Source organism: Corvus hawaiiensis, chromosome Z (genome assembly GCF_020740725.1).
Source record: "Corvus hawaiiensis isolate bCorHaw1 chromosome Z, bCorHaw1.pri.cur, whole genome shotgun sequence".
Lineage (NCBI taxonomy): Eukaryota > Metazoa > Chordata > Aves > Passeriformes > Corvidae > Corvus > Corvus hawaiiensis.
Window position 1 is genome coordinate 13,097,134 of NC_063255.1, and position 19,183 is coordinate 13,116,316.

General features: G+C 39.4%; 1 protein-coding gene across 4 annotated transcripts in view; it reads left to right on the plus strand.

Annotated features, from left to right (window-relative positions):
* RANBP3L (RAN binding protein 3 like) overlaps positions 1-12,389 on the plus strand; it is a 30,896-nt gene extending 18,507 nt beyond the window's left edge. The window contains exons 10-16 of one of the 4 annotated variants that reach the window (XM_048292128.1): positions 776-875; positions 1,991-2,121; positions 3,049-3,169; positions 3,714-3,856; positions 5,223-5,415; positions 9,455-9,519; positions 9,870-12,389. In XM_048292128.1, coding sequence (XP_048148085.1) covers positions 776-875; positions 1,991-2,121; positions 3,049-3,169; positions 3,714-3,856; positions 5,223-5,415; positions 9,455-9,501 — 735 coding nt within the window. In that variant the 3' untranslated portion in view covers positions 9,502-9,519; positions 9,870-12,389. The other 3 variants (XM_048292132.1, XM_048292130.1, XM_048292131.1) reach the window with 3 other exon arrangements.
* Positions 12,390-19,183: the final 6,794 nt, after the last annotated feature.

Genomic DNA, 19,183 nt, shown 5'->3' on the forward strand with positions numbered 1-19,183 from the left:
GATCATTAAGGTCTCTTTCAACCCAAACCATTCTGTGATTCTGTAATAAATAAGTATGAGGGAAAAATTGGACACCCACCGTAGACAGTGTCCATGTTAAAGCATATTGTGCATGCCCGCGAAACAGCTTAAGTCCTGAAGGACTCTAGGTCAAAAAGTTGGTTCCCAAGCTGAGGACTACGCCCTTGAAAATGGAATTAAAATTCAGTTTTCAATAGAAGAAGGATGAAAACTGTATGCTTATCTACCAGGTAAAAAGCTTGGCAACCACAGGTTTGGGCTATGACTTCTGGCCAGGATTTATATATAAGGAATGAGTTGTGCCACTGAGCATTGTCAGAAGCCACAAGCATTTATTTAGACACACCTAAGAAAATTTATCTGCAAAACTGAAGGTGATAGAAATTTTTAAGTCCTCTGAGGTTAAATTTGTGCTGACTGAGTTTTAAACTACTCTTCTGGGAACTATGGCCTTGAACTGGAAATGAACTGGTACCTTAACATCTAAGTACTTTGGTGGATTTAAATATCACTCAAGGATCCATACAAAGAGCCCATTCTTCTTGGAGGAAGAATGGTGTTGTGATTCTACAATAATAATATTAGTTCCTCTAGAGACTGAAATTGTATCATCTGGGCCAGTTTTTACTCCGAAGCTATTAAAATTGCTAATCTTCAGCCTAGCATGCATTAAATGATTCAATGTTCTGTTTGATATAAAGTTACATACCATTTTATTTAAATAGGAATTGTTATTTCCCCCGTGTTTCTCTAGAGTCCTGAGAAGCATCCCAAGCTGTGTAATGAAGCTGATTTACACAAAGGAGAAATAACATCCATGTCCTTAGGATCTTCTCATGTTGGGCCACAAACAAGTAAGCATACTAAGCAAACAAACACAGTTAGCTTTATTGTTATGTTTCACTGTATTTTAGAGGATGTCAAATAAGTGGTGGTCAATAATTTTCATCTATTCTCAAGCTATCCAGTCACGAGTACACTTAAAGTATGTGCCAAAATCTATATTCAGAAAGCAGCTACAGCTTGGTTTATGACATGTGAACTGGACTAACTTCAGAAAGTATGATCTAAATTACTCATAAACACAAGAGTTTCTGGTTTGCTCATAAGCACAGAGTTTTACAGATTTTTATTTATTGTTTGAAATAAATGCAGCAACTTTTATGAATGCCTTGTGGACCACATTTTTGAACTACAATTTTAAGCTGTCTGCTGCTTGCACTTTGCAAATTCTCATATAAATGACTTTGTTATTTGGGATGCTAATTGTGAGACTCAAAGTTCTATGCAGACAGATTTCAGGGCTTGTTGGTGACTGGTGTGAGATTTTATACTAAACAAGCCATGTAAACCTAGGCTGTGAGGAAATCCCCAAGAGACCCCTATCGTGAGCCTTCTTTACAAATTTTACACTCCTCTTTACTAACAGATGTATTAGAGCCTATGATTTGTGTAAGCATTCTTACAAGTAAAAAAATTATAAAAATAAAGCCTTTGGAACATGTGTATAGATTATGCAAATGTACAAAGCTTTGTAATAATGCTGTTCCTTTTAAATCTTGTCCTTCTGTGTTACTGTTAAATATTAATTGTATATGTATTATTATACTGAATATTGGGATATGTATTACTCTGAATAGCAATATAACACATGAGTTTAATTTGGAAAATCAGCTTCTAAATATTTAGGCCTTGTTTCTGCTTGTTTCTGTTTGTCCCTTGGGATGAACCTCTGCAACTATAAACAGCCCTGTTCAATTCTGTATGAGCCTTTTTAGTGAGGTATTTTGCATTTCTGCCTTTTCTTTTCCTATTCTGTTTATTTCTTTGGCCAAAAACTTACTAATAACACTAAACCATGTCAGATATCACAGGTATTACTGAGGTCACAGGTCATCCTCTGTACTAGTTTTGTGATCCTAAAAATATTCCCCGTACAGAAAGAATTTCTTTTTTTTTTTCCCTACAGAAAGAGCTTTGTTGAGGAATGCAACACTAATTGAATCAGCAGCTGCTTGTATTTCCAAGCCAGTGGAGAAAATCCTGTTAGATAAAGTTGAAGTTATAACTGGAGAAGAGGCAGAACACAATGTATTGCAGGTGTGTACTTCATAAAACCCTGATGGTGACTAGTTTTTTTCTTGAAAAGAACATCTAGATCTGTTGCAGATGCAATAATCTGAAAATTACTTCAATTTATATTTTAAATTTTTGCTTTTTTTAAGCTATGCCTCAGCTAACCTATTTTTCTGTAGGTTGATATTTTCTTTTTCATATTATATTTGTTCATTTTATAGTCCCTTTCGATCAGTGTCTTTTTCAGAATGTCCTTCTATAGTGGTATTTTATAAGCATCTACACAGTATACCAGTGTAACCAAAACCTCAGAATTGGAAGTGATTTGAATAAAGATGGGGTTTATGAAAAAACTTTTTTGTGGAAAATAGCAATGTGTTGTTAAAGTAATTTGTTTTATAGTTCAGCTAAAATAGCAATTATCTTTCCAACCTGGAAGGGCATATCTTGCTATTCTTCATCTTCAGAATGTTATTTTCTCAGCAAATAGCAATTATGATTTTAAAAATCTTAACACTATTTTATCTTTGATTAATTCTTCTGTCTTGGCAGAACACAAAAGTTTTACTTGGAGCAGTACCCTTCTAGTAGTGGTACTGGTATCCTGGGCTGCATAACATTTGTAATGAGTGAGAAAATAAGGTTGTACAACTTTTGCAACAAATTCAGCTTCACTGGTGGATATCATAGATGAAGAGTTAATGAAGAGGAAATAATTGAAAAAGTCAACTGGGATTCATGCTGAATGTTTTCTATGATGTGAAAAGAGTTGAGCACAGATCTAGGAGCCATTTCATTTTAAGTAATAATGGTGATGTATCTATAGATCTACTGTTCTACATGTGCATATGGATGTATAAAAAGTCATACCAGAAGTTTTAGAACCATAAAGCTTTAGAGCAAATAAAACTAGCATTGGCTGGCAGTTTTCGTCATGTATTTCTCTTTCAGATTAACTGCAAGCTCTTCGTATTTAATAAGCTTTCTTTAACCTGGACTGAAAGAGGCAGAGGATCCCTGAGGCTTAATGACACTTCTAGCAATAAGCATGGATTGTTGCGGTCAAGGCTAAGTAAGAATTAAATAATGAAATATCCCATACAGAAAACACCAAATAACCTGTATTATTGTTGGCCAGAGTTTATTTCAGAACAGTTAAATTTGAGAAGATAATTATATTTAAGTCAAGTTGCTGAGAATCTTTTTACCTGATAAAATTCTCTGTTACAGACTGAGGAACTAGGCTCACATACGTCGTTAGGTTCTGTGTACTTCTCTGCTGTACTGTGTCTTCAGCTCAGTCACCAATCTGACAATTTGCTCTTTGTTGGTTCTGCTTTTTCAGCAGCACTGTTTAAAGACACTTTTGGAATGTTTTTTTTTACTGTGCTGTCATTTTTTGTACTGTATTGCACAGTTGCAGCAGATTATTTCCTTTGTGTGCCAGACATATTGAAAGAAACAAATATATATGGATACTAAAAAAAAAAAAGATCTCACTATTATCAGGGTTTTAGACCAAATTAAAAAGAATAATTGAAGGAAATTGAAAATATTAGTTGTATACAAATGCTGGAGAAATGCTGCAGCGTATCTTATTAACCTTCTTATTTGAGTTATGCGAAATCAAGGTAGCTTGAGGCTGATTCTCAACACCCGACTCTGGGAACAAATGGTTATAAAGAGAGCAAACAGAAAGAGTCTGTGCTTCACTGCGACAGATCAAGAGGACCACTCTGTTCAAGTGTTTTTAACTCAGGTGAGTAGAAGCCAACAGCTCCAGCCAAATCCCCACTTCATCTAGAATTCTGAGGAGTTGCTGAAGGTTAGTTTTGGCAAATGGCCTTCATGCTCTGTCAGACTATGCTCAGCTTAGATGTTACATGGGTTTTATTATGGAATGCATTAGAATGATATTCCAAAAAAAGAGGTGATGATGTGATATGGCCTTAGGACATTTCCAGACTGGTTCACATACCACCAATGGAATGGATATCATTGCAGTAATATGCAGAAATGGCTTTTTTATGGAAGCAATACAGTCAGAATTTCTTCACAGGTAGTTACAATTTTTTAAGATACTCTGGTAAAAGGCAGCAGCTTTCTGCCATGGTTCTCAACACAGCACTTGCAATAAATCTATCCAGTGTAGGACCTGTGTTTCTCAGTTGAGAAGAATACAGAGTTTCAATATTGCCTTATGTAAGACAATAGTCTTGGGAACTCTGGTTTTCTCCAGCAAGGGCTAAATTGGAAATGGAAATGACATAGACTTATTTGCAAATAAACAGCACATATGTCCCAAGTTGGAAAGTGAGAGCATCCGCATGAGTTTAAGGATGTTTACAGTTTCCCCAGTAGATACTTCTAGAAAGGATTCAGCTTGCTGGGAAAGAAAAATAAATCATCATTTCCAGGAAGTGTCACATGTCTTACACAAGCAAAGCACCATGCACTGTATATGCAAGTACTGTAAGTCTGTCACTTCCTAACAGGGATTGACTTAACTATGGCTGTGCTGGACTGCTGGTCTGCATGTGAGAATTAAAAATGTCCTGATTTCCAGATGTGCTGCCCTGTTTTCCTAGAGTGTATAATTTACATTCTGTAAATTACGTCTTGGCACTTCTGGGCAGTAAAAATAGACATGTATGAGGAAACCACGGTATATGAGAGCTGTGTGGGTGTGGCAGAGGTTGCAGGAAGCTGCTTTTGCAGTCGTTGAAGAGGCTGGTGTGCATCCCTACAGTATCCACCTGGTGACTGTATATGTTAATGTTAGTGCTTTCTTACTTCTAGAGTCATACTCAGGAGTCATCCAGAATATCAAGTGCTCCGTACAAACTGACCTATTCTTCGGGGAAAGTAATTTTTAAGCTTATGTTTCTTGTAACTATAAAGAAAATAATCAACAGCTGCACATAAAACTCAGACTACATAAGGAAACTTTACATTATTTGTATTTACATTAATATTTGGATGTTAATTATTACGTGTGAATCTTAAATTGATTGTTTTGATTAGAAAGGACAAAATACAAGTATTTCATTATTTTTTTAAAATAAATTTTAAAAATAGAGATTTTTCTCAGTTGGTTTGGATTGTATGCATTTTATTTTCTGCAGGCAAGCTCAAAAGACACTGAACACCTGTTTGCAGCAATACATCATCGCCTTGTGGCCTTGCGAAGCTTTGCTGAGCAAGAGCCAGATGCTCATCAAGTAGACACAGAGTCAGAAACAGCTTTTCAGCCATTAAACTGTGATAGTGATGATGAAGATGATGAAGAACTAACTCAAGTGAGCAGCACTGGATCTGGTAAGCAGAAGTTTTCCTGGAAATACTGTAATCCTTTCAGGCTATTTGCTTAAAGTAATGAAAATTGGATTTTTCTTTTTTTAATTTTTTTTTATGCTGACCATAACTTTTATCTGATACAGATACCCCTTTTTCAGGTAGAATAGGGTAATTCCTTTCAGTATTTTGACTTACTGTTATTAAAATGTAAGGTTTTGCCAAGCTTAAGCATCTACACATATTTATAGCCATGGTATACCCTTGACAAAAGCTTGAGGTTTAAGAAATTTTATATTATCAAGCATTACCTAAATGTTTTTTCAGTATATTTCAGTAGAAATTACTAGAGATGTTGAGATACTGATTTTACCTTGAGTAAGTGAAGGATAAGTCCGTTCACATCAGAGACTAGCTTGTTACTAAAAGCCTAGAGTACAATGTGTTTACTAAGATATTTATTATGTCATGGTTAACTTTATTTAAAACACTGATTCTTGATCAGCTGTAACAACTACCTCAACTAGGAAATCTGCAGGGCAACATTTACACACCAGTTTTGCCAGCTTTCTTCACCTTAACAAAAATGTAGGTTCCTCAGAGGGAAAAATGCCACTAAAATAAGATATAAGATATTAAGGACTTAACACTTCTGTTAGTGCAACTCACAACAGAACTGCGGTCACATCTGCAGAAAGCAAGGCAGAAACAGCTGTTAGACTTAAAAGCTCTTCTATCTTAGCAAAAGACAAGTCACATTTCTGGGGCAAATTCACTGCTTGTGTCAAACTGCTACAGTGGATACAGGAGCTGCCAATTATGTGTGAATTTCCAACAGATGGACTACATGAGACAACTTTTGAGTTGTTGCTCACGGGATTAGTTTCCCTCTGCAGCTAAGTAACATACTGTCCTTATATTATAAATCTTCCTTTCAACAACTATTTATAAAGAATCAAGTAATGAACAGTAACAGCTATAAGTACTGTTTCCTTAAGGAAACAAATATTTTCCCCTTTATCATAGAACCATAGAATATCCTGAGTTGGAAGGGACCCTTAAGGATAACTGAGTCCAACTCCCGCACAGGACACACCAAGAGTCCCACCCTGTGCCTGAGAGCATTGTCCGAATGCTTGCTGAGCTCTGTCAGGCTGTGACCTGGGGACCCTGTTCCAGTGCTCAACCACCCTCTAGGTGAAGAACCTTTCCCTGATATCCAGCCTAAATCTCTCCTGACACAACTTCAGGCCATTCCCTTGGGTCCTGTCACTAGTCACCCCAGTCTCTGCCCCTCCTCTTCCCCTCAAGAGGAAGTCGAAGATGCCAGTGAGGTCTCCCCTCAATCTCCTCTTCTCCAGGGACAACAAGCCAAGTGACCTCAGCTGCTCCTCATACATCTGCACCTCAAGGCCCTTCACCATCTTGGTTGTCCTCCTCCTGATAGACTCCAATACCTTTATATCCTTCTTATATTGAGGTGACCTAAAACTGCACACAGTTGCTAGTGACTTAGAAGCTTTGGATGGAGCTTGATTCCTTTCCAGAATTGCTAATGATAAGAACTCTTTCTTCTTTTAGAAAAGAAAAAAAAAAAGAGGGGAAAGGGAATGTCAAAGCAATGTAGGAACACAGATATACAAGTTAGATATTTAGATTTCCAGAGACTTCTGATACAAATATTCAGATGGCAGACAGCAAACAGTTTCTGAAATGTGTGAGGTGCTGTTTTTTCTTGTCCTTTCAGTTTAAGCATCTGTCCGTCATTTATGTCCAGTTTGTAACAACAGTTTTAACAATCCCTTTCAAATGGTTTTTTAATGGCTTCTGGCATTTCCTGCCTATCTTAATCTCTTCTCAGAGCCACAAGGTTTTAATTCACACACATTTCAGTTACTGGTATCCAAGTCGCTCTTTACCTTCAGACGTTCAATCTCAGTCGTGATTGTCCCTGGAACTCCCATTTACAAAAATGGAACAAAAATAGGCCTTATGGGTTTTGAACAGGAAGAGGTCTGTTTTAAATTTCGGCATAGAAATGTCCATTTAGATGCAAGAGAACAGATCCTGTTTTTTAAGAGCACTTGTTTAAATCTTTTAATTTTCATTCTTTCATTTTCATTGAAGGGCGTATGTGAATAAGTCATCTTCTTTTTATTGATGTAACTCAGTTTCGAAGATTATCTCTCCTTAAGAGTATAATGTTAATATAAATGTTAAGAAGCATAAGTCCTCAAGGAGTGTTTCTTTACAAGAAATACAATTTACAAAACATGCCTGCATTTTATTTCGTTCCATTCTATTTGTTTTGTTTCAACCCCCACAAAAAAAGTTTTCTTTTCTTAATATAGCAATTTCCTTCTTATTAAACTGAACTCACACAGTTGCCTAGATGATGCTATGTATTTCATGACACTGTAAAAGACATAAAAAATTGGATATTTATCTTTATAGTATCTTTATAATAATTGTCTTTAGTGCTTAAAACTGAAGAAGAAAGCAAGTATGATATACATAGTAAGTGACACATTACAGATGTTGAAGTGATTCTGTATATTTGCAAGACTGTTGTAAGCATTTTTTACAGAAAATTCTTAATCTACAGTATCTTAATGCTGTATACAGACAATGTATAAGGTAGTAGAGATATTTCTAAGATTTTATGAGTTTGCTATAGACATTTATTCCAATATTTTAAAAATTCTTTGTTGAATTGCTTTACTTTCAAGTGGCGATAATAATTTCATAAAGTCCATAAAAAAAAACTTGCTGTGCCTGATATTTTTACCAGATCATATTTCACCAGTTACAGCCTGAATATTTTTACCAACAAATTGCTCTGTAAATCTAAGTGGAGAGAAATAGAACAATTCATCTTTAAATAGATTTTGAGAGTGGATGAGATCAATAACTCTTTGGAAAGTATTCATCTTTTCCCTCTGACTATAAAGTGAGCTGAGGAAATGAATTTAGACTAAACAGTAAACTTCTAGACTGACCAAAGTCAAACAAGTAAAGTACATGGGACGTACAAGGACGACAGTGTCACTAGGCAAAGAAAAGTTTTATGCATTACTCCTTATACTGCACCTCACCCATCTGAAATCTCCTAACTTCATTCTTATTGAGGCATCCTCTCTTTTGATTGAGGTGTCTTCTCTGGAATTTTATCTTAGAAGCTATTAGAATGAATTCAAAGATTCTGGAATCTAGGACTAGGTAAGTCTCAAGAAGTGTCTCCATACACAGCCATAGACCTTAAGAGAAAATCACAGTGTGCGAAGATGTAAGAGTGTATCCCATATGGATCTACAAAGAATTGCATGGACTTTGGAGACTACTGGTATTGAGAGCCAGTAGTCTCCAAACACCAGTACTGTGTTGGTCTGAGAGCCAGATAGCATCATACCACAGAAATGCAAAAGGAAATGCATTTGCAGAAATGAAAAATGTTTTATTTTAGAGACATTTTTTGGTCCACTATATATGCACTTCCCATCTCAGCTTCATTAGGACTCTCTCATCTGCTGGAGTTTATCAAGATTTAAAATGTTGAAAGAGCTTGCTTTCTATTTTGAAGTAAAGCACTTTTAAAATTCTTAAAGGAACTACTCTTCAGCAACACCACAGTGACTCGTGAAAAACTGCCATCTTTGTCATTTCTTGTCAATTTCATTTAAATTCTTATCAGTTGTTAAGGATTCCAAACCATAAAGCTAACACACACACACCTGTTAGTGATTAAAAATGAGGAAAAAGGAAAAGTTAAGAATTAACTTCTTTGTTTGAGTGTCTGTATTCTTTTGAGCAGGCATCAGTAATATCTAAAGCAGAGAAAAATGACATTCTGTGATTGGTTTTAAATGCTCTTGTATCAGGAAAGAGAAGGGGGAAAATCAGATTTAATTTCTGACAAACAGTCTTTCATTTCACCTGTAAGAGATTTAAAACTCTTAGTAAGTATTTAGGGGTGGCCAGATGGTAGCAGCAATTTTTAAGCAGATACTGTGATAGTGATATTATGTGTCGGGTATTATTAGTCAGCTCTACCTACTTTCTGCAGATGAGTCAGAGTCACAGAGATTACGCGCCAAAACCACTTTGTCATAACCAATGAGCTGTCTGAAGGTATGTTGGATTTCTCACAGTTTTCTGAGCATCTGTAATGAAGTCTTAAGACAGTGTATCCTCCATAGAGTGAGATAATTTGCATCCCAGGTACACTGCCCTACTAGACATCAGATTCCTTAGTGTTTATGTGCTTGTCTTTATTGACATGGAGGGTCATAGGCTTCATTCATGATTCACATGCTCAAATATTTGTCAATAATCCTGTGTTATCTAGTTAGCTATTTACCTAAACCAGGAACTGATCATATCCAAACTTTAACCTACTGCCTTGGTATTATGAAATGCTTGATTGTTTCAAAACATGAAATGCTCAAATAAGCAAGATTTTTTTAAAAATTCTTTTTCAGATCATTCTAGATGGAACCGCAGGCAGTCTGTTGTCTGCTCATGATATCTGCCAGAGGTTACACCAGCTCAGTTGGGAACTCATCTTCTCAAAATGTCTAAATTGACTCATCAGCCCCTGGGAGGAGGAAAACAGATGCATGTTACTTTATGACTTTTAAGTAGAGATTAATTTTAGAGACAGTTTAAGTTTAACACATTGAGAAAGAACTTCAGATGCACTATTGAGGATTTCAGGCAGCCTGCTTTGCACTGAGCTGTGAATAATACCATGGCTTCCAACAGTCAAGAACTGTTACAAAGACTTCCAATTTTAGAATTAAATATATTTAGACACATTATTAGAGTAAGGAATTTTATAGGGAATAAGTACTTATTCATCATATTGATGCATAATACCACATAAGCATGAACTAATAATATATGTGAACAGATATTTGTTACTTTTAATCTGTTATTTAAAAGATACATTTGGAAAGCTTTAAATTGGGCTTCACTGAAAACATTTATTTAAAATTGTGTGGTAAAGTTCAGCATCCTGTTTGTAAGAACATACAAGCAAAACCTGGGCTGGCAGTTTAGCCTGACCAAGGCCTAGAGAAACCAGCCTTCCTACAAGACATTTTATTTAATGTTTGTTTTGAAAATATCTGGAGTCGTATACTGGCTGTAGAATTTTGTTTAAGGGAAAAGAACCATGATCTACAGTTTTCAGCTGTACGCACCAAAAGAATTCACCATGAAGAAGTACAAGGCAGTTCTAAGGGGCATATGAGCTTTAAAATAAAAAAGTATATCTTCTTGCTCATGAACACCTTTCTAGCTGCAAAACAAGCACCTGCACTATTAATTGTCCATTTGATATACACAAATAAATGCATGCACAGTACAATAGGATAGCTGCATTAAAAAAATCTCTTAAATGTGTGAGATTATTTGAGATTACTTCCGCCTTAGCTGTCGCTATTCCTAAGAGCATCATTCATTGATATATATAAGTATGTTACACATCCTCATGCGCACAATAATCCCAACAGTGGCCAAGACACAGTTGGTCTGTAAAAGTCATTCCACAAATTACTGCCTTCTACCTAAACATTTTTGTGAGAAAAAAACCTCAATTCTCTCTAACACCACCTGTGAATCAAGATTCGCAGGGTCATTCATATGCCCATGCACAGTAAAACCCACCACGTATGTTCCGTGTTTTCATCCTATCAAAAGACAGAGAGAGTATGTCTGCAATCTCTCCACTGCCACTTCCCTGCTGCCTTGTATATTGTTTGTCATCCTCAGAGCTGAAACAATGTTCTGACATATCTCAAGTCCTTTTAATTAAGGTAATTGCAACGATTTCTCAATCTAAAAAGTTGCATCACACCTGAACAGTCAAGTTAAATTCAGTTTCCCCATCTGAACATGTGTATGAAGTTGGAACAATACTAGCTTCTTCCTGCATTCTCAGTGCACTGCCAAGATTAGCATCCAGCTGAAGCTGAACTAGTTACCTGGATTATGCTGAATCCTAAATGGCCCGCCAAAATTAGCACTTGTCTGACACTGATTTGGCATCTGGATGACAGTAAGTTTAAATGGAACTTGATTTTTGCCTTCAGAAAAAAAGGAGTGCTTCCCAACAGAGCACCTGTGTCAAACAGTGAAGCACTGGGGTTCTCTTTGACTCCAGTCTGCCAATAACAAAAATATTCTTTCCATAACGAGCTGTACATTGTGTCCTTTGTTATCAGCCACACTCATGACCACAACAATATTTACATCACTGACCTTCATATTTCATTGCTGCAACTCATCGTCAGGGACAAAGCTCCATGTTATAAAAACTCAGGCAGTTGTAAAACACAGCAGCCCTATGTATTTAGCAACAGGTCATGGTGGTAAGTTTGCCCTGGAGTTCAGCTGGCTATGGACTGAATGCAGAGTTTGATTTCAAAGTCTGTCCTGATAATCAGAGCTTTCTGTGAAACAGGATTGAAGCACCTGAGTGTCATGATACCCCTCTAAATGCTGCTACAGCTGTAAAATCCTTGGCAAATGAGAGAGGGTTCCAGGGCAGGGACAACAGAACTTTTTCCAGACACAGGACTCACACTTTGTAATTTGCTCCCACAGCATACAGAACAAGGTTTATAAATAAATGCTCTTTTGATCTGCCTCTTCCCAAGATCGTTAAATATATACACAAGTATACATATAAACACATGCACTCATGTACACACACACTCAAACATGAAGCTTTATCTCCTAAAAGCTGAGGAGGAAAAGAGATGTTTATTTTAAAGAGATCGGATGCTTTGGTAATAGAGGACAAATTTTTGCTCTTAAGAACCTAATTATGTGTTCTCTTTAGTCTCACTGCATTAAAATTCACTCTTCTCAAGACTGAAAAGTACACCATTACGTAATATATTAACTTGGTTTTAAAAATGTAAAGTTTGTCATTTTATGACACCTGGAGAGCAATTTCTATGCCTCAACAATAAACAATTTTCTTACCACTTAAATTTCTGTGTAACTAGTAGTCTTATTTTGTGTCCCAGTTAGAGCTTCTACAGTTCCCTGCTGCAGAATCTCAAGTCTTCTTTCCTAAGGAAACAAGATGTAAGCAGTCGTGTACTCCATCCACCCATCTGTCAGATCCACGTTGAGTCCACTGTTCAGTTTCAAAAAATTGGACAGGAGCTAGAATGCTCTAAGGCAATTTAAATTCTTCTTCAAAATTGGCAGTTGCTGAGTGACAGAAATCAGAGAAAGGCATCCTTTGAGGAAAAAGTTTCAGGGTAAGCTTGGTATTTTCTGCGATGGTGATGGGGCTGCGTAGTGCATTCCTGCTTCTGTACAAGCTGCAGCATTTTCTGGGAGGGAGGAGAAACAGACCATGGAAGGATGAGTCCCTGTGGCCTGAAGAGAGGTGTAGGGACATGACTCAAACTCATATGAAACCAGAAATCATTAGGTTTTTTTTCCAGATAAGCATTTATTTATGACAAACTCCAGTGACTGATTTATAAAGGGATGTAGAGCTGGAAGATCTTGGTATTTATTCGTGCAGTAGTAATTTCCCCAAGGAGGGAGAACTAACTGTTCATAATAATAATTATATATATACAAATATTTTCTACTAAGATTATGAATTTCTAGCAAAATCTACTTGGATGGCACAGACTGATTGTCCTACTTCACATTCTGGAGGTGTTTGTATCTCGATGTTGTGGTGAGCCATGATCAGCCGAATCAAGTGAACCAAAAGGTCCATTGGTTTGATGCTTCCACAGCCCAAAAGCCTTAACCATTCAAAAGGCTGTGAAAAATATATAAATCTGTGCCTTACTATTGGCTGCAGCCCTCCCGTCCCCTTTTTTCTCATATTTGGTTGTCTTTCCAGAGAGTTCTATGTTCCTCGGTAGCTAATTGGCTCTTGTTACGCTTCCCCGCCTACCCCTTCTCCCACTTGCTGTAATCCCATCTCCCCGCCTTGGTAGCCCCCCCCGGCTGATGTTCCATTGGTTACTGTGTGTTTTCCACGCCCATATTGTGGGGGTACAAGACCCCCTGCAAGCCATGCTTTTTCAGTTTTCTGCGTGGATTTTTGTCTCCAATAAAGTCCTTCCTGCCCAGGAAAACGTCCCTCCGCTTCTTTTCTCCTTCCTCCTTTGCGCGCCCTCGCCATCGGTGGGCAAGGCGAACCCGAGCAGGAGCTTTGCCTGCCCTCCCGCGCCGCGATCGGTTTCTGTCTTCCCCGCTCGGAGCCGGCAGAAGATTGCCCGGTGCCAGGACAGCATGCTAGCCGGACGGCACCGCGTCTTCTCTTCATAAATCTTGTCCTTCAGGTTTTTGTGTCATGCTCTTCAATGACCTCTGAAACAGTTTTGGGAGACCGTATGAAGTTTAAAGTTAGGTAATGTGTCTATTAAGTGAATGAAAATAGGAAAAACTAATAGCACATTTGCTTTCACTGTTAGTGGCACCCAGTACAGCATGGACACGGAGGGAAAGAGCATCCTCATTTCCCTTAGCTGGGTTTGAGAGGCCTTTGTGCTGACCTCTGTAGCGGATTTGGTTTGTAACCGGGCGGAAACACCAATTTAGTGTAGTGGTTTGGTCCAAAATACTCATTGCTATTTACCTTCTGTGAGATAAGAATTAGGAGAAATGCAAAGCAGGCACCAAACTTGAAAGAATATAAAGAAGTTTATTAACAGACCTAAAAGAGGGAAAAAAAATCATACCACACCTTCAGAACTCTCTTCCTCCCCCACCTTCTTCCCTTCTCCCACTAGCAATGTAAAAAGACACCCCTTAAGATGTTCAGTCTGTTTATCACTTCCATAATAACTTTGTTCAGTCCATTTAGGAAGAGAAGTCTCTTCTTCCTCATGCTATGAAAACATTATCACAACGAGACAGCTGCCCACTTCCAAATAACTCTGTTCAGTCCATTGGAAGAGGAGTCTCTCTGCTCGCATGTGAGTCCCTTCCCCCGACTTGCAGCTTTTCCCACAACTGCTTTCGAGGGTCCACTCTTGAAGTTTTTTGGGGTACAATTTTAAGGTTGAGCCCTTCAGAAACAAAAGTTCTCTTCACCCATCTCTGGGAGCATTTCATCTCTAAGAACAGAGGCCCTTCTCCTTCCCTGGGAGCAAAGGGTCCTCCTCATCTTCATCGTTAGGACTATCTCTGGGAGCATCTCTAGCAACTGAGGTTTTCTCCTTTCCCATTTGGAGCAAAAGTCCTCATCGCTTCCATCTCCCCCTGTCCAACTTCTCATGAAATTACAGCTGCTTCAGCATCTGCCTATCTCAGCGCAGGTGCTTTTGCTTACGAGCTGAACACTCCACCCCCCCATATTTTCATGAAATTGCAATGGGTACTCTGATATATCATAGCTTCACAACAGAATTTCAGCTTTAAGCATCTCCTCTTTCTCATCCCTCAGGCTTTCAGCTCTTCACAGCAATAAAAGGGTTAATTTCACCTTGGCCTTGCAGCTGGAATGTGGCTTATCAAGTGGAGAGGGGGAAGAGCCAAACTGCTCCGACTGCCCACAGCAAGGCAGTGGGGGGGGGGGTGGGGGGGGTTTCCACGGCTGGAACAGGTCCATCGACTCCAGGATGGCCGTGGCCCGGCCTGGCCTGGCCCGAGCAGGGCCTGCACTGGGCCCACTGGCCTTCACACAGGGCCTGCAGCCACCTGTCCCAGCACCGGAAATGAGAGAGAGCTTAGGGGGGAAGTTTGTCTATTCTTAAATGTGGATCACAGAATGATTTTTAGTGGCTTAAAGAATTGTCCATATTCAAACTGGCCATCTGATAGGTTCTGTCAGGTCATGGGGAAAACTGTAAGCACTCCTTTGCGAGAACATAACTTCTGAGACTAGGCTAGCTAACCCATGACAACCTCACAATTCCCCTGCTCAAACAGCATGCCTGCGGGGGTGTGCTGGCAGGAAAATCTAGAAGAAGCAAGCATGGCCCATTCTACAGCAGTTGTCTATCTAAAAAGTGGAGTTCAAATCAGAACAGTTTGTGTTTCACAAACACGAAAGTTATTAATACAAAATAATGTGTCTGCAGCTGTTTGAGCATATTCAAATTGCTTCTGAAATTTGAAGTCAATTGTATTATACTAGGGACGGTGTAAGTTTGCACAAGTAAGGAGTGGGAAGAAAAGTAGAAAAGTAAATTAAAGTATGTTCTAATGAAAGTGTGGACAAGAAAGCTTGCTCATCTCATTGGTTTTGTGTAAAAAAATTCAGTAATTTGCGTTCATAAGAATAGCTGCACTTATTATGCTTTTTCTTAAGCTTCTTCCTTGATTTTGTAATTTGGAATTTATGAAACAAATTATATGACTCAACTATGTAATCAGCGATGAGGGTACATACTTTGCAAGCAAAGTGCAAGCACACAGATAGGATCTGGGATCAGAAATTCAATCGGACTACACCTGCTAATGCATTCATCTATGCGCCTTGTAAGACTCTGACATGTCACATGAATGACATGTTCTCTAAGCATTAGTCTGGAGTTTTCCTCTGGATTATCAGAATTAACAGCTGTGGTCAGCTGGCCTCAAAATCCAAGGACTTGGGTTCACGAAATGTTACAGTGATGGTGTGTTTGCCTCCTCCCCTGTGAATGCAGCTAACACTGATAGCATTACCATTTTAAACACAAATTAACCACAATCATTTTCTGTTACCAGTAGCACTGAGGGTCACCTAGATGGACCACAATGCAAATAATTGGATAAGTTAATTATATGCCTGTTACTAATTAAAATATCACAAGAAGGCATTATTCACAGACTTCAAGAAAGAGTAGAAATGAATAGTTGTCTTATATTGTAACTGCACTAGAAGCAACATATACATTCTTTTGGGTGGAAATAGGCTACATGTGGAGATCATCTTACGTAAAACAGCTGGCGCAGTCGTGCACTGCCAGTTTTGCAGCTAGTGAAATAATTTAAGGAACCATTTATTGTTTATGTACAAATTTTTTCAGTTACTTTGTTACACAGAATAGATTATCTTGTGTATTATGTAGGGATTTTTTAAACTTTACTATATAATTTGAAGCATATAGAAGAGCTAAGGGTGCCTGGTTTTCTATGGATTTGTGTCTTGAAATTTACATAATGTATTTTAGACACTCCTTGGTGCCTAAAATGGGCATTTTCTGAAGCATTTTTCTAACTGAAGGCAGTATTGAGTATCCATTTCCATGAATAATTTTTAAGTACTCTGTACCCAAACCAAAGCTGGTTGTGGTCAGCCAGGGATTCCGTAAGTTATTACAATGGGAATTCACTCCTAGTCCATATTTGTGTCATATAAGGATACAAGGTTTAAATGCTCATATTTATTAGTTTAATTTTGTATGAATGAATCTGTCTCTTAATCCACTGGGTATATTGTTTTAAAGTCATTGAAAATGGGGCATGAAGACATATCATATGTCACAAACTGAATATATCTCAAAATAAGTAAAGGGTCATTTGACAGATATGCGTGTCTTCTTCCTGTTTATATGTTCAAATCAAGAATTGTAGTATGGGAAGGATTAGTGTCTAATGAACATTTTTTAAGTAGGTCCATTTCCAAATTAAGATGCAAACTGTAAGTAACATTCCACAAACTTTATTTTATATGTTATAGAAAGTTTAAATCCTTTTCTGCAAAGACAATGGGGTATCAGAAAATCTGTGTACTCTGACAAAGAGCTAGTCTGTCAGAGACTTCCTTCGGGGAACTATGGATTAATCACTTCATGCCCCATGCTTCAGCATTGTTTCCAGAACTTTAAGGTATCATCTACTGATCTAAATTTACATTTTAAAATAGATATTTCATATTTTATGCTTACAAGCTTGCTGTGGGAATTAATTCAAAAGACCATAACATGATAATTGCATGACTTCAGAATAAAATACTGTTCCATATTCAAACTTAGTGGTTGAAGCTGATTTGTTTTTCAAAGATCAAAACAATTCAATATAAATAGATAATACATGAAACACAGAATCTTAGAGGAGCAGCTAAGTGGTCAAACAAGTTATAAAATAGATACTATTCAGAACAGAGTCATAAATTTTCAAAATCTCCTATATCTTTTTGGTCTCCAAGATCTTGTATTTCCTACTGCTTTGTACAACCTAAAAGTTAATGGTTATACAGAATGAGGCATTTTCTGGTTAGCAAGGGAATTAGTTGTGTTTAACTGGTCTCCTGGTAATCTGTTTTATGACAGTATCCTTCAAGGCTAAGCTAATCAGTAGATAGAGAATCCTCCTACCCACCAGCAAGGAGAGAGCCCTTTGTCTTGTGAGAAGGGCTGAATGGCTGCAGCTACGGTCATTTCCTTAGACCCTTGGCAAAGCACTGTAGAGGAGTGCTGCATTGACAGGCAAGAGTTGCTGCTTCAATCCCTTCCCCCAGGGAAGATCAGGAACAAGGTGAGTAATGAGAAATGCGTGTCTAAGTGAAGGCTTCAGTGCAGGAGGACCGTCTGTGGCAGTCGATGCCTGTGCAGGCAGTTATTAATAATGATGCAAACCCCCACAGAAATTCTGGACAGCTTGCTTACAGTATTAAAAAGTAACTCAGGATCGATTTTTTTTTTTTTTTTTACCTGCACTCGCCAGACGCTGTCTCGCGGCGCTGCGGTCTTTCTGCCCTTCCTGACACTGGCAAATGTCACAAAGACCAGAACAGGCACGGATAACAGAAAGACCTTTTAAGCTACATGTTTCTCGCCAGCTCTCTGGCCCAGATGCAGCATTTAGCCCTTCTAAAACACAGCACGTGCTGTATTTTCCCACCTTTCAGAGTTCTTTTCCGAAATCCCCCTGCCCCAGTTTCCCAGGGAAGCAGGCAGCCCCCCAGCGAGGCAATCCCACCTGATTTCCACAGCCTGCGTGGTGCCGACCCCACGATCCCCCTGCTCAAACAGGGCATTATTTCACAAGTAATGGGGCATTCTCACTGTCCCGCGGGGTGGGGGGACACTGTTTAGGAACACTATTTAGTCTCAGAATTCCTGTAGATTCCCCAAAGCTATGTGAAGTTTTCCTAATATACTATTATCAATTCGTATTTGCCTTCCTGCCGTGCTGTAAAACTACCACAAAGACCGACAACAAAAGCGGCAACACGATTACGTGAGATTTCCACACACACGGTCAAACACCAAGTTATTTGTTACTCTTTATGCGTTTAACACTATCGCTATCTCCCAAGGCACTGGAAGTACTGGGGGCATGGGTGGCACTATCGCTGTCCCCTGGGACATAGGGGAGCACCGAGGAGTACTAGGAACACTGTGGGGCACTGAAGTACTGGGGGCACTGTCGCTGTGCCCTGGGACACTTGGGGGCACTGGGGAGCAGCGGGAAGCACTGGGGACACTGTCGCTGTCCCCTCACGGCGCCCCAGGGCGCCGGGCGCGACCACATCCGCCGCGCACCGCCTACGTGCCTCGCGCCCCGCACCGGGCGCAGCCAGGAGTCGAGGCGGGGCCCCGCAGGGGCGGGCGGGGAGCGGGCCCTCTGCGCTGCGCATGCGCAGCCGGCGCTCCCCGGGGCGCGGGGTGGGGCATGCGCTCGCCGCGCGCTGTGCCGCGGTTGGCCGGGGAGGGCGCACGCGCCGGGGAGACCTTCCGGGCCCCGCCCCCTCGAGGGGCGGGTGCCCCGCGGCGCCGCTGGCCATTGGCGGGAGCGGCGGCTGCGCGCGGGGAGGGCGGGGCGGCGGGCGCGGCCGCGCCATGTGTGCCGGGCGCCGCCGCAGAGCGGCCGCAGC